Source organism: Pristis pectinata, chromosome 5 (genome assembly GCF_009764475.1).
Source record: "Pristis pectinata isolate sPriPec2 chromosome 5, sPriPec2.1.pri, whole genome shotgun sequence".
NCBI classification, from domain to species: domain Eukaryota; kingdom Metazoa; phylum Chordata; class Chondrichthyes; order Rhinopristiformes; family Pristidae; genus Pristis; species Pristis pectinata.
The window spans coordinates 101,923,779-101,938,262 of record NC_067409.1 but is presented as its reverse complement, the minus strand read 5'-3'; the positions used below and the strand labels follow the sequence as shown (position 1 = coordinate 101,938,262).

Genomic DNA, 14,484 nt, shown 5'->3' with positions numbered 1-14,484 from the left:
ATGTCATTTTTCCCTTACCTGCACAAAGCCAAGAATTGCTATTGAGGATGGGAAAGAATCACTCCCATAAAATAGCAACAGGCATAACAGTAACTGTGATATCTTGTCTATGTACTCTCATAATCAGGCAGAAACATGCAGCCGCACGCTTCACTTCATGTCAAGATAGGGTCCATGATCCAAAAGTTATGCAATCTTTACTGCTTTTTAAGTGAAAAATAAAAGTTTTGTGTTTTTGGTTTCGGTGTGATTCTATCAAATGTGAAATAAAGGCAAAATGTGAAAGACAAAGACAATAGAAAACTCATTATGTACATGTAAAAATGGAGAAAATATTCAGAAGAATGAAGTACATGAGTCTCTTCCTGTACATTAAAGACTAATAAATAATGTTAAGCTTTTAAGTGCAAAATATCAATTGCAAGGTATAATCACATTACTTGCAAGCTAGAAAGTGCACCAAACTGTTCCAGTTTGACCATTTAAACACCAATTATCTTAAATTCCCTTATGATATAGGAGACCCTCAGTCCCATTAATTCTATGCTGACTTTCAGAGCCATCCCATCAATCCTATTCCCCTATTTTTGACCCATAACTTATGATATTTCACATCCACTAACTAAAAATGTGCAAACTCCACACAAACAGCATCAAAGGACAGGATTGAATCAGAATTGCAGGAGCTGTGAGGAGGCAGCAATACTGCTGTGCCAGTGTGCCGTACATTACTTTGGAGAAAAAAAATTCATGGAATCACATTCCTTCATTCCAGCCTTGAATTTACTCCCCAAGGACAAATTTAAAGGTGTTTGCAATCATTAATGCAGCAATTCTATTTTTCCCCATCTATTATTATCACCATTGCTTTCTTCTCTATTTCTTCTTCTATGACCATTCTGATTTTAATTTACCACTGCTTTGCTCTTTCTTTCTCAATATTTCATATATTGGGACAGACTTGGCCCTATCAGTTATGTGCCCTTGTCAATTCATTAGTAGCCTACGTTTCAACTTACCAAGATAAAATATTTTAAAGCTGAAGTGCAAGGAAAAGCTTTACTACATGGGACACAGTCCAAGTTGCCTCACTCCTGCTAATTCTGGACTATTATGCAATTATTCAAAATGTAAGTTATCATTGTTTAATATATCAGGATCTGGATTTCAAATCAGACTAAAATAACTTTTTATCACACATCACTCCCAGCAAATTTGTCAGTTACATAAAATTCTGAGCAAAATAATTTGAATAATGTTCAAAACAGTGGAGACTAGTTTAACGAACATTAATCTGAGGAAGTGCTTGTACAGAGGAAGCTGGTTTAAATTAAACTCTGATATTCTATGTTCATTAGTCATATTGGTTTCACAAGAGATTGTTTTTATTCTAACTTCATTTCAGCAACAACCAGTGCAAAGTTCAATTAATTCATTTTCATAGCTTACTGTCATACATTAGAGAAAAAAAATGAATCTATTCTAAATGATCCCATCTCAGTGATGATGCTTTTGTTTAAAACGAAGTCCACAATAACCACATGTTCCAACTTTTGTCTCTTTATCCTAAAAAAACAAGAAGATTATTATAGGTTTCGGATGCTCAGAAGTATTATGAACTATTATTCACTAAATATAAAGCAGCAAGTATTCACCTTGCAATTACACAGAGCTTTAAGCTTAAGAGTTTATGCTACCCAATATTAACAGTATAATCCAATACAGTAAGAGTAGGATCTCATGATCTGAACTGTATATTTTGTTTGTACCAAGACTTGGTAAGATGATGCTGGTTACAGTTTGCTCGATTATTTCACATGAAGGCCAGTCTTGTAATTGTGTCACTTGATTCAATTACATCTACCATCTTCCTTGATCCCCTGTCATAAGAACATTAAACAGCAAATATAGGCCACGTGTACACTCAAACCTGATCTGGCATTTATTAAGATGGCTGACCCTATATGCCTTGCCCATTTTATCAAACCTTTCTCATCTCTGTCCCAAATAACTAACTTCATATCCTTAGAGTAGGCTCCAAAGTTCTAGACTCTCCAGCTTGAGGCAACAGCCTCTCAACCATGTGAATCCCTTTCAAAACCCATGAGTTTAAACCAGTCTTACTCAGTCTCTCCTCATAGGATAACCCTCATCCCAGGAATAAATCCTCCAAACCTAGGCTACACTGGCTTCACATATATCCTTCAGAGATTAAAAATGTACACAGTACCCCAAATAAGATATTACCAGACCTCTGTATAATCACAGTAAGACTTCTTTACTTTTGTACTACAACTTCTTCGCAATAAAGGCCAACATACCATTAGGCTTCCTAGTTAACAGCTGTACCTAGCATCACATATCCCTCAGGGACAAATAATTTCAGATTGCTACCAACCTTTGTATGAAAAAGTGTTTCCTGATTACTTCATGCAGGAATTAAATTTTAGCCATACTAAAAATTATAATTCACTTTCAGTCAAGATATTGAAACAGGAGACATATTAATTTCTAAGAAATATTAAGTGCATAATTCAAATCACTAAATAAAGTTGCAGTATTGTTCAATAACATTTTATATTATTTATCTTCTAATTTGTTTCCCAAGCCAAATGTCACCATTTAACAGCATAAGGTGACATTCTGTATTCAGCAAGTAGAAAATACCCCAAGAATTGAATCAGCTTGCTCTGTTTTATTTTACATAGGACACTCCCGGACAAAATCAACCTTCCTAAAAAAAAACAAACCTGCTTAGTGATAATCAGCCAATTTTATTTTAGTTGATTAATACTGAATGGAATTTTATAAAGAAAATTTTTAAAAATTAATACATATAACACTTCAATAGGGAATATACCTATGAAAATTAGTAAAAAATACTTGTACTGCTCGTTATCAAAAATCTGTACCAATGTAAATATAGTGTGGTTGCCACAAATAACTTAAGCTTCCACAATTATTTTGTATGTATATGTCAATATTTTTCATTTGAGTCATTCGCAAAAGTCAATACACAGCATCGAGAAAATTTATGATCAATTGCTACTTATTGCAACATGCCTTATGCAAGTTGTTATGGTAAATTAAACACTTACCAAGTTTATGTACACCTTAGGATGCCCAAGGGCTCCACCACCACCATCACATGAAACCACTCTGTCCGTTACTTCAGTTATTGGTTCCTCGGCAACTAAGTCAATAGCAAAATTTTCATTTACCTACCAAAATAAAATTTGAAAGCACAGAATCTGGAATTTAAATTTGATTGTAACAAATGTGAAAATCTACATCTAGCTGAATACACTTGCAATGTTTTGCATAACATGTACTTGGATTTGTTCTGATAAAGTTACAACTGGTACCATTTATCAAGGACTTACCTCAGCATCTCAAAAAAAGCCAATGTGACCAGGACAAGCAATGATGTGTGCCCTTAACCAAATTAAAGAATTGCTAAATGAGCCATTCTAGCAGAAGCTGAATCAGGAAAGGTAATTTGCTAAATTTAATTCTGGGTCAATCAAGTGCAAAAATAGAGAAAAGGTTGGGGATAGGGGTTGGGGGTGGGAGAACAACAAACCATGGATTTAAGAAAGAAATATACCAAGAGAGAACAAATGTAAAAAAACAATTTTTTTTGCACATTTCAAACAATAATAATCAAACTTGAGAAATAAGGACAGAAAATACTGGAACCACTCACGTCAGGCAGCATCTGTGGAGAGAGAAATGTGGTCAATATTTCAGGTCAATGACGTTATATCAGAACTGGATCTGATGAAAGTTTGTTAACCTGAAACACTAACTCTGCTTCTCTCTCCCCAGGCTGTCGCTGCTGGGTACTTCCAGTATTTACTGTGCCTATGCTCTTAAGTGACTATGTAATATGCCTTCCTCTTCCCGCCCGCCCCCCCCCCCCCCCCCACCAATCTAATCTTTTGCACCTAAATTCTCTGCACAATTTTAACACAATTCCCATCCTGGGCTATCAAGTAAAACTGAAGAAATCTTTTCCTTGGAAGAAATGTTTGCATGTTGGTAAAACTGAGTGAAGTTTTCACACTGCCTCTCAAGACACAAGTGCCATTTGCTTTGGATTATAAAAATGGAGTTCAACTTTCACAATCTCTTCTAATTTAAAGATCACCTCAGAGCCGTGGCATATCATTGTATTATTGAATGTATCGAGGCCACGATGGCTCTGCTCATTAACTCACCACTCAAGAAAAACCATGATGTGAAAAATCACCTACGCTTGAACTACTAACTACTCCCCAATCCAATTAAATGAGCATAATTGTTCACAAATTAGGTGAACAGATAATGGATAAAATGAATCGATAAAAGATGGGGGGAAAATTGGTAAAGGGGTGGTATCAGAAAGGACAGTTTCCTTGAAGTCACCTCGTCCAGATGTGACGCAAACTAGGTTGCCAAGAGAAATGAAGATAGAGATTGCAGATAATAGGGAAGTGTGAAATGCATTTCAGCAGAAAGTTCAAAAAGAAACAATTTAGTCTATTTGAAACAGTTCTAGCGGGTGTCCAAAAATAGAGGAATTTGGAGGTATACGCACATAAATATAGGAAAATTGAAGGACGAGTTGTGAAAGTGGAAACAAACTCTATGTGGAGCAGTATCTACTCAGTAAGCAAATGGCCGCCTTCTGTGACAGAACAATTCTATGATTCTACAAGTCTTGGTTCAGATAAAGATGCTAGGTTCTGATCATCAACAGCATAAACTGTAACTACATCAATAATAACTTGAAATATTTGTACTATTGATACAACAGATAATAATATTCACCCAGTCAATAATTGTGAAGTTTTAGGTTAGTCACAGGTGGCAACTGTTCAATCACACCAAGATAGTTCCAGCCTACTGTGATTGTAAAAATTAAAGCTTTTTTTTAAGATTGGAGCAATAAAGAAAGACTTCCTGTATTTGATTTTTGAGGGATCTACCTTACCTAAAGAGACATTTTGAAGATTTCACTACAGTGACAAAGTGTTATCACTTATTTTCAGACTTATCAGAAAACCTGATGGTTTGGTACCTGATTCAGCTGGTTATTTCCTATACTCCTTTTAAGCTTATCGGGGTCCCGTTTCCTGACTCCCTCTGGATTCACCAGAACCCTGGACTCTGCACTCCCTCTAAACCCACTGGTGTCCCATTACTTGCACTCCCTCTAAACTCACCAGTACCCCCATTTCCTGCACTCCCTTTAAACTTAGCAAGGCTCCATTTCCACACTGCATATAAACTCATTGGGACTCCTTCCCATATTCCTTTTAAACTCACCTGGTTCACTGTAAGATTTATTTTACTCTGTAACACCCAAGCAAAAAAAATGAATTAAAAGTGTGTTGGGGAATAGGAATAACATCCATTGTACAGATAATCTGCCAGTCCACCACCAGAAGTCCCTCAGGAGCTAGATCTCAGAATTTTACTGTCAGTGACTTTGAGGACAACTGAAAATGAAAAAAACCGAAACATGCCAACCACAATAGTGAAAGTAAGACTTAGCCCTTCACTTGTCCATTGTTGGCATGAGAATATCCAATCAGAAGATTCTTGGTATTACCATAAATGCTCAAATAAGACTTTTATTATTTGTAGATAATCAAAGAGTTTAATAACGAATAGGAGCAAAAAATATATGCAAATATTGTTCCTACTCACAAAGGAGTATGTTGTAACAGGTCAAGTACAAGGAGGAATAGTTAACCAATCACATAGGATGCCATTTGTGACATTGATAAGGAGCACTGTGGCAACTGAAGAGGAGAGCAGTTGTGTCCAAGGCAGTAGGAGTCAACGCTTGTATTTTTGAGAAGAGGGTTGATTATAACAGATGTGAAGCGGGCTAAGGAGACAAAACTCTTTAAAATATCACCAAAGGGAAGAGAAGTTGGGTAATCGATACTTTGGTAGAAATAGGGATGAGCTCAGAGAGGGAGTGAGGGGAGCTATAAACATTTTGCCTGGTAGGCTAATGCACAAGAAGGAAGGAACAGAGGCAACTGATTGCATGGTCTACATCTTGATGACACTAGTCCATAAGCTTCTCACACCCATTGTAGAGGGGAGATGGTAGAGGACACAATAGAGTCAATTATTAAGAACATTTCTAGTACAAGGTGAGAAAAAGAACAAAATTTTAAAAATGGGCAGTAGTTGAAGAGGTTTTTAATTGTGAATCATCCCAAGCCACACCACTGATGCAATCATCCACAAAAGCTCCAAGATGACAAGGACTGTGTTCACAAGGGAATGGATATTCTGTAGAGAACAGTGGCAAATAATAGTGGATTCACTGAAACAAAGCAACCACTGGAAGTGTATTGCATGTTCTCTACTGAATAGAATAAAATGACAGTGAAGTTTAAATAAATATTGCAACTGCACAAAGAAAGAGCTGACAATAGAATCAAAGCGAGGAGGTACCAGGAGTCTTGAACACTAATTTTGTTTTACTTTTAGAATTGTGCTTTAAAGTAAAACTAGTCTGATATTAAGGTTGCTTTACCACGGTAAAACTAGTGCTATTTTCCATACTTTAGTGCATGAACTGAAATAAGGGAGCCGGATTTGCCCTTGACCGCTCAGCTCAGTCACTACTTACTTCTTTTTGTCGACCAATAAATCTGACTCTTCTATAATCATCCTTTTCATAAACCTGAAAGCAAAAGAGCAAAACATTTTGTGTTATGAACACTTAGTGTCAATTCCATTGATATCAATCTTCCAGAACATTATCATAAAAACCATACAATCCTGACAAGGACGTTTGATCACATTAATTTCCTAGCAGGAGAACTGCATATTCAACTGAAATACAATGTTTTTATGTGTACTATGTATAATAATGTTTTGGAGGTAGATTTTGAATCACCAACAGAAAATGCTGGACATATTTGACAGGAGGATGAGCATCTGTGGAGCAAACAAGTTAACCTTAAGATGTAACCATTCATCAGGAAATGATGTGCATGATGAAATGGCAGGACTTGCATCATTACTACAGAAAACTATGTTGACAGAAAACCAATTAAAGCTTACCTTTTAACCATAATTAACCCAGACACCAAACACTGCAAAGGACCCAGTGAACTTCACAATTCCTCAGCACAAACATTGGACTACTTGTACCAAGCTATTATAGTCAAGCAAAAGCCCAGTCATGCTCAGTGTCATACCCTTTATTCAATGTCTCAGTCTCCTTCTAAGTACGTCCTGTCCTTCCAACAGGACAGACCAAGCAAAGATAGTGTCATGAAATGAAGGTTAACACTGCCAGTTACAGGACCAAACAATCTGATGTAACCACTGGACATCATAAAGTCTCACATCCTCAGGCCAAACAAGGGCAAGGAAACATGCTGATGGCTTTCCTCAACTGATGAATCAGTATTCTGGGTAATGGAACTTCAACATCCGTCACCAAGAATGGCTTAGTAGCACCACAACTCTTTGAATAGGTCAAGTCCTGAATGATGTAGCTGCCAGAATGGGCCTGTAGCTGGTGGTGAAAGATAATCCGATGTGAGGGAAAACATCACTTTCTCATCCTTCCCCAGTTATGTGCTGGAGAGGCATCTATGCATTATAATGTTGAAGGTGTACACAGGGAAAAAAGCTCTGCCTTTACACAAAGAAACTTGCAATTGTGTGTTGTGGCAGTACCACTGAACTGAAATTGGATAGAATCAAAACAAGAGTGGCAAAATTGTGCTCAATAGTAATCTGTAGTAGAGGTCGCAGGGTCATACAGCGTGCAAACAGGCCCTTTGGCTTACCATGTCCACATTACCATCAAGCCCATTTACACTAATCTGACACTTACCGTTTTATTTTCTCCTGCATTTCCCTCAGATTCTTCTACTGACCTACACAAACTAAGGGCAATTTACAGTGGCCAATTAACCTACCAACCAACATCATGGTCAGGCATGTGACTCCTTGGACTTGTACATCAATACTCCCTAAAGATTCATTGTGCATGTCCTACCTTTATCAGTCATCCCAGCTTGCTTCACCCAGTATATTTCAGGATTAAATTCCATCTGTCATTGTTCTGTCATTTCACCAACTGATCAATGTTATCTTACAGCCTATGATTTGATCCAGGATCAGGAGGCACAAGACAAGAGGATGGATTAAGTGGGAGTGGGGGGGAGAGGAGCTCAATGGATACACCTGGGCAGTGAGCTGAATTTATCCAGCTACTATTTTTTTGAAATCCTGCCATGTGAAAAATAGTTGCTAGTTTCCAATACACAATTAACTACACTTCAAAGTAACCTATTTTTTGTTAAATGCTGGGAGAATTTTCCATTAAAGACAAGAATTATCACTTCCCACCTCCACATAGCCCTTTTGGAAAACCATTAACTTATTTTAATAGTCAGCTTCATGCAAGAATGGCAGTAAAACTATATCAGAATTGTAGACTATGGACAGAATTCAGTCTCGCCTTTAAAATGGCCCTCACACACCTTCCCCAGCCCCCTTCATTTAACCACCCTCTCCTGGATGTTGATTCTCCAGCAGAAACCCTGTGCATCCTCTCCCTCTCAGGACGGACATAGATTGGCTGGTTGAGTGGTGTCACAACAACAACCTCGCACTCAACAGCAGCAAGACCAAGGAATCGATTGTGGACTTCAGGAGGAGGAAGTTGGAACAGCATACAACAGTCCTCACTGAGGGGTCAGCAGTGGAAAGGGTGAGCAGCTTCAAGTTCCTAGGCACCAACATCTCGGAGGATCTATCCTAGGCCCAACACATTGATGCAATCACAAAGAAGACATGCCAGATCTACTCCATTAGAGCTGAGGAAAGTTGGTATGTCACCAAAGATTAGATTTATCTCTAATAAATCTCAAAGCATGCTGTGCTTTGACTCTTACAAATTTCTATAGATGTACGATGGAGAGCACTGGTTGCATTGCATTGCAGCCTGGTATGGAATCTCCAAGGCACAGGATCGGAAAAGGCTGTAGAGGGTTGTAGACTCAGCCAACTCCATCATGGGCACAACCCTCCCCGCCATTGAGGTCATCTTCAAGAGGCAGTTCCTCAAGAAGGCACCATCCATCACTAAGAATCCTCACTATCTGGGACATGCCCTCTTCTCATTACGACCATCAGGGAGGAGATACAGGAACTGGAAGAATCAACAGTTCAGGAACAGCTTCTTCCCCTCTGCCAACAGATTTCTGAACAGTCCATGTACACTACCTCATTATTCTTTTTAGTTGCACTATTTACATAATTTGTAGTAATTTTATGTCTTTGCAATCTACTGCTGCCACAAAACAACAAATTTCACATCATATAAGTTAGTGATAATAAATCTGATTGGTTCCTCCCAAACCCCCTCCCTCCTCCTTCCCCCTATTCCTCCCAAGCCCTTTCCCTCCCTCCCCCCACTCCAACACCTCTCCCATCCCCAGACAGCCTTCAACATTCCTCCATCACTCACCAAACCCCTTCCCAACCTCTCCCCTCACCAAACTCCTGCTCCCCCCCCCCAGCCTCTCCATTTACACCCCATGGACGCCTAACACCCCAGCTTACACCCTCTCCCCGTCACTCCCTTTTCCCTGTTCCCCCAAGACCCCTCCCTGCCCCACTCCTCCACCCAATCCTACCCCCCGCCCCTCCAATCCTCCTCAACCCCTCCTCCCTCTCTTCCACCACCACCACTCCTCCTCCTCCTCCCCCCCTACCCCCCCACTCCCACCCTCCACCAACCCCCTCAACCCTCTCTCCCTCCACCACCATCCCCACCTCCACACCCACCCCCACCCTCCTCCACCTCCATCCCCACTCCCTCCCCTCACCCCCTCCATCTCCATCCCCACTCCCTCCCCTCCCCCCCCACCCTCCTCCCCTCCCCTCCCCTCCTCCTCCTCACCCTCCTCCCCTCCCCTCCCCCCTCCTCCCCCTCCCTCCCCCCTCCTCCCCTCCCCCTCCCTCCCCCCTCCTCCCCTCCCCCTCCTCCCCCTCCCCCCCCCCTCCTCCCCCTCCCCCCCCTCCCCTCCCCCTCCCCCCCTCCCCCTCCCTCCCCCTCCTCCCCCTCCCCCCCCCTCCTCCCCCTCCCCCCCTCCCCTCCCCCTCCCCCCCTCCCCCTCCTCCTCCTCCCCCTCCCCCCCTCCTCCCCTCCCCTCCCCCTCCTCCCCCTCCTCCTCCTCCTCCTCCTCCTCCCCCTCCTCCCCTCCCCTCCCCTCCTCCCCTCCTCCTCCCCCTCACCCTCCTCCCCTCCTCCTCCCCCTCACCCTCCTCCCCTCCCCCTCACCCTCCTCCCCTCCCCTCAATCTCTCCCTCTGCCCTTCTCCGCCCACCTGTCCGGTGTGGGTCACTTTCTCCGCCGCCTGCAGGCCCGCGCCCGGGAAGCCGCTGACCAGCCGCGGCCCCGGCCCCGGCCCCGGGCGGCCGCTGACCAGCCCCAGGCCCGGGCCCACCCGCAGCGCCGCCGCCGCCGCCGAGCACCAGACGCGCCGACCCACCGCGGCCGCCATGTTGAATCGGTCACCTTCAGGGAGGCGCGGCGACCGGTGCTCCACCGGGTCCTATCGCTCGCCCCATCGTGAGCGGGTCCGGGTCTGCAACAGGCAATCCACCCAACTTCAGAGCTCAAATAACAAGCACAGATTTAAAACACACACTGAAGTCAGATGATGCACAACTTAGGCTGCTGTCTTCTAATGATTTTGAGTCAAAGAAACTTCGGCAAAACTCTCTTTCCTCGGATACTGATTGACCTACTCATTGATTGAAGCATTTTTTCATTTGTTAGCACAGCTGGCTGAGGGATAAATGTTGTAAATGTCTCCTGGACAAACTTCCTGTTATCTTTGAAGAGTGTCTCGGTATTGTCCACAATAGTACTGAGGAACCTGGGTTTAACATTTCACAGCAAAGATGCCACCTCTGACAGCGGGACATTAACGAATAAAGCACTGAAGAATCAGGTTTGATTGTGTGTTTCAACTGGAAGCGGGACTTATTGTCATCGTGAACAAAATGGTAATGTTGAGATGTAAATAATAATTGAGAGAGTAAAGTTACCAACAAGTAATGTTCTCTTTATTGTAGAAATGTGTCAAAACATTGAGCAGTAATTGTTGTTCCTAACGAACAGATTTAGAGAAGCCTGTCTTCGGCTCCCTGTCACAAAAGAACGGTTTTATTTCCTAGAGTTTCCATTTGACCATTAAATTGAAGGACTCCGCCGGGATCACGTAACTCGCCGGACTTGAGGGCCCTGCGGAGCTCAACAAGCAGCGCCCAACGCACGGCGCCCGGAAGCAAAGGTTATTCTTTTCCCGGCATCCATCACAGAGACAACTCACTGCGCAGGCGCAGGCGCGGGGCGGCGGGACCGGGACGGAATCAGGTTGGTGCTGGCGACCGGTGGCATCATTGGGGGGTCGGGGTCGGGGCAGGGGCAGGGGCGGTGAGGGCTGGAACCGGGGGCGGGCCCGGGGTGGTGCGGGCTGGGGCTGGGGCTGGGGCTGGGATCGGGGGCGGGGCCGGGGGCTGGGGCAGTGAAGGTTGGGGTTTGAGCTGGTGTGGACCGGGGTTGGGAGTGGGGCAGTGAGGGCTGGGGCTGGGCTGGTGTGGACTGGGGCAGTGAGGCCTGGGGCTGGGCTGGTGTGGACCGGGGTTGGGACTGGGGCAGTGAGGCCTGGGGCTGGGCTGGTGTGGACCGGGGTTGGGAGTGGGGCAGTGAGGGCTGGGGCTGGGCTGGTGTGGACTGGGGCAGTGAGGGCTGGGGCTGGGCTGGTGTGGACTGGGGCAGTGAGGCCTGGGGCTGGGCTGGTGTGGACCGGGGTTGGGACTGGGGCAGTGAGGCCTGGGGCTGGGCTGGTGTGGACCGGGGTTGGGAGTGGGGCAGTGAGGGCTGGGGCTGGGCTGGTGTGGACTGGGGCAGTGAGGCCTGGGGCTGGGCTGGTGTGGACCGGGGTTGGGACTGGGGCAGTGAGGCCTGGGGCTGGGCTGGTGTGCACCGGGGTTGGGAGTGGGGCAGTGAGGCCTGGGGCTGGGCTGGTGTGGACCGGGGTTGGGACTGGGGCAGTGAGGCCTGGGGCTGGGCTGGTGTGCACCGGGGTTGGGACTGGGGCAGTGAGGGCTGGGGCTAGGCTGGTGTGGACTGAGGTTGGGGTCGTGGTGGTGCGGGCTGGGGCAGTGAAGGTTGGGGGGTTGGGCTGGTGCGGGTTGGGCCGTGTGGGCTGGGCTGGGCTGGGACGGTGCGGGCTGGGGCCACGTTGACAGTTGGGGTTAGGCTGTAATGGGGTTGGGGGGGGTGCGTTAAGGTAAGAGTCTATCGGGAACGATGTTAGTTAGAACTGGTTTAGGGGGAGGATTAAGACCCAGTTTGAGGGTAGGGTTCGGAAGATTCAGGTTAAGTTATTACGTGAGTGACACAGATCATAAAGTTATCAACAAGTAATGTTCTCTTTATTGTAGAAACGTGTCAAAACATTTAGCAGTAATTGTTGTTTCTAACGAACAGATTTGGAGAAGCCTGTCTTCGGCTCCCTATCACAAAAGAACGGATTGTAGGTTTATTTCCTAAATATAGTTTCCATTTGATCTTTAAATTGAAGGACTCAGCCAAGATCACATAACACACCACCACCCCTCTCCCCCTCTGCAGGTTGAGGGTCCTGCGGAATTCAACAAGCAGCGCCCGATGCCCGGGGCCTGGGAACAATGGGTATTGTTGGGGCATCTGATTTTGCTGGAACATATAAATAAAAAAACAGAAAATGCTTGGAGAACTCAGTAGGTCGGGCAGCAGCCCTGGAGAATGAAAGAATGACCCTTCTGGGAACTTCCAACACTTTCTGTTTTTGTAGATGCTGTAAATCTAAAACAGTTGAAACATCTGTTGGAAATGCTATATTTGAATGAGACATTAATCTGATAATACACCAAGCCTCTCGGTGTGCAAGAATGTCAGTCAGGTTTTTCATTAATTCACCTTTGGGATGAAAGCAACACCTGCAAAGCCTTATTTAATGCCTATTGGCTATCCTGAGAAGGTCGTTGTGGGCCACCACATTGGTGCAGATGATTTGGTCGGCCAAGTTGGAATCAGTTGTGTCAGTGTGAGACTGGAAAGTAGTGTTTTGCTTAAGGCATGTTTATGATGGATCAAAAGGAAATATAGAGTCATTTATCCCACCAAGCCTGCACCAACCACCAATTGACACTAATTCTACACTAATCTCATTTTATTCTCCCCATGTTTCCATCAACACTCTTCTGCGCACTTGGGGCAATTGACAGTACCTAACCAACCCAGACACAAGGGATTGCGTACTGACGCAGGGTTTCGACCCAATGCATAGATGTTAATCCTCCCGATGAGTTCCTCCAGCAGATTGTTTATTGCCTCAGCTAACCAATCCACATGTCTCTGGAATGGGGAAGAAACAGAAGCACCCAGAGGAGACCCATATTGTCACAAGAAGAATGTGCAAATTCCACATGAGGCCAGAATTGCAAACAGGCTGCTGGAGCAGTGAGACAGCTGCTCTACTAGCTGTCCCACTATGCCACCCCAATATATCAAAACAAAATATTACAACTAGAAATCTTAAATGGTAATGGAAAATGCTGGAAAAGCTCATCAGGCAGTTATTACAGCGAGAGTAGCAGTTAATATTTCTAAAGAAACGCAGAAGGTTCTAGGCTCAGCTGGTGTGGCAGCATCTGTGGAAAGAGCAACAGTTAACATTTCTGATTGAAAGCCCTTCATCAGAACCGGGAAAATCTGCTCTTCCATTAAAATTAATAAATATGTTGGGTAGTTCATTTGTCATTTCTTTCAATGTGTCAGTTACAATTGATTTAAAATAGTAAATTAGTATATTGTCACATGTACCAAGGTACAGTATAAAAACTTTGTTTTGCATGCAGTCCATACAGATCACTACAACAGAGCACTGAAGTAGTACAAAGGAAAACAACAGAATGCAGAATAAAGTGTTACAGTTGCAGAGGCAGTGCAGGCAGACAATAAGGTGAAGGTCATAGTGAGGTAGATTGTGAGGTCAAGAGTCCATCTTATCATACAAGGTGGCGAGGCTTTAGTAGTGTTCAGAAATTTGTCCTCATCACTCTGTTCCATCTGGAGGTAAATTGGTAGCAAAGATATTGAGTTATGCCTAAGTTTAATCTTGAAGTTCCAAATGAGAGAAAATCAATAATAAATAAAATGTTCCTACTGATAATGAATGACAGTGAGCAATTCAAACAGGACAATCCATCACAATTAAACTCTTATCCTCAAACCTTTGGATGACAGTAAGAAACGGGGAACAGAAAAACCAACTGCTGGAGGAACTCAGTGGGTTGAACAGTATCTGTGGAGGGAACAGAATTGTCGACATTTCGGGTCAAGACCCTGCATCAGGAGAAAACCAACTTCCTCATATTTAAGTAATAGAATAAACA

The 14,484-nt window shown here is 43.8% G+C and overlaps 1 protein-coding gene across 1 annotated transcript; it reads right to left on the bottom strand.

Annotated features, from left to right (window-relative positions):
* Positions 1-1,363: 1,363 nt before the first annotated feature.
* On the bottom strand, positions 1,364-10,575 carry ndufs6 (NADH:ubiquinone oxidoreductase subunit S6). Its single transcript, XM_052016895.1, has 4 exons — positions 10,362-10,575; positions 6,638-6,691; positions 3,099-3,221; positions 1,364-1,566 (listed from the first exon to the last, which is right to left on the bottom strand). Exons 1-4 carry the CDS (start codon positions 10,536-10,538, stop codon positions 1,498-1,500), a joined length of 423 nt encoding a protein of 140 aa, XP_051872855.1. The 5' UTR covers positions 10,539-10,575; the 3' UTR covers positions 1,364-1,497.
* Between the last annotated feature and the right edge of the window lie 3,909 nt (positions 10,576-14,484).

Coding starts and splice junctions, on each gene's coding strand:
- ndufs6 (XM_052016895.1), bottom strand. CDS start 10,538: ATGGCGGCCGCGGTGGGTCGGCGCGTCTGGTGCTCGGCGGCGGCGGCG. Junction 6,692..10,361: donor AAGTGACCCACACCGGACAG/GTGGGCGGAGAA, acceptor TTTTGCTTTCAG/GTTTATGAAAAGGATGATTA. Junction 1,567..3,098: donor CTAAGGTGTACATAAACTTG/GTAAGTGTTTAA, acceptor TTGTTTTTTTAG/GATAAAGAGACAAAAGTTGG.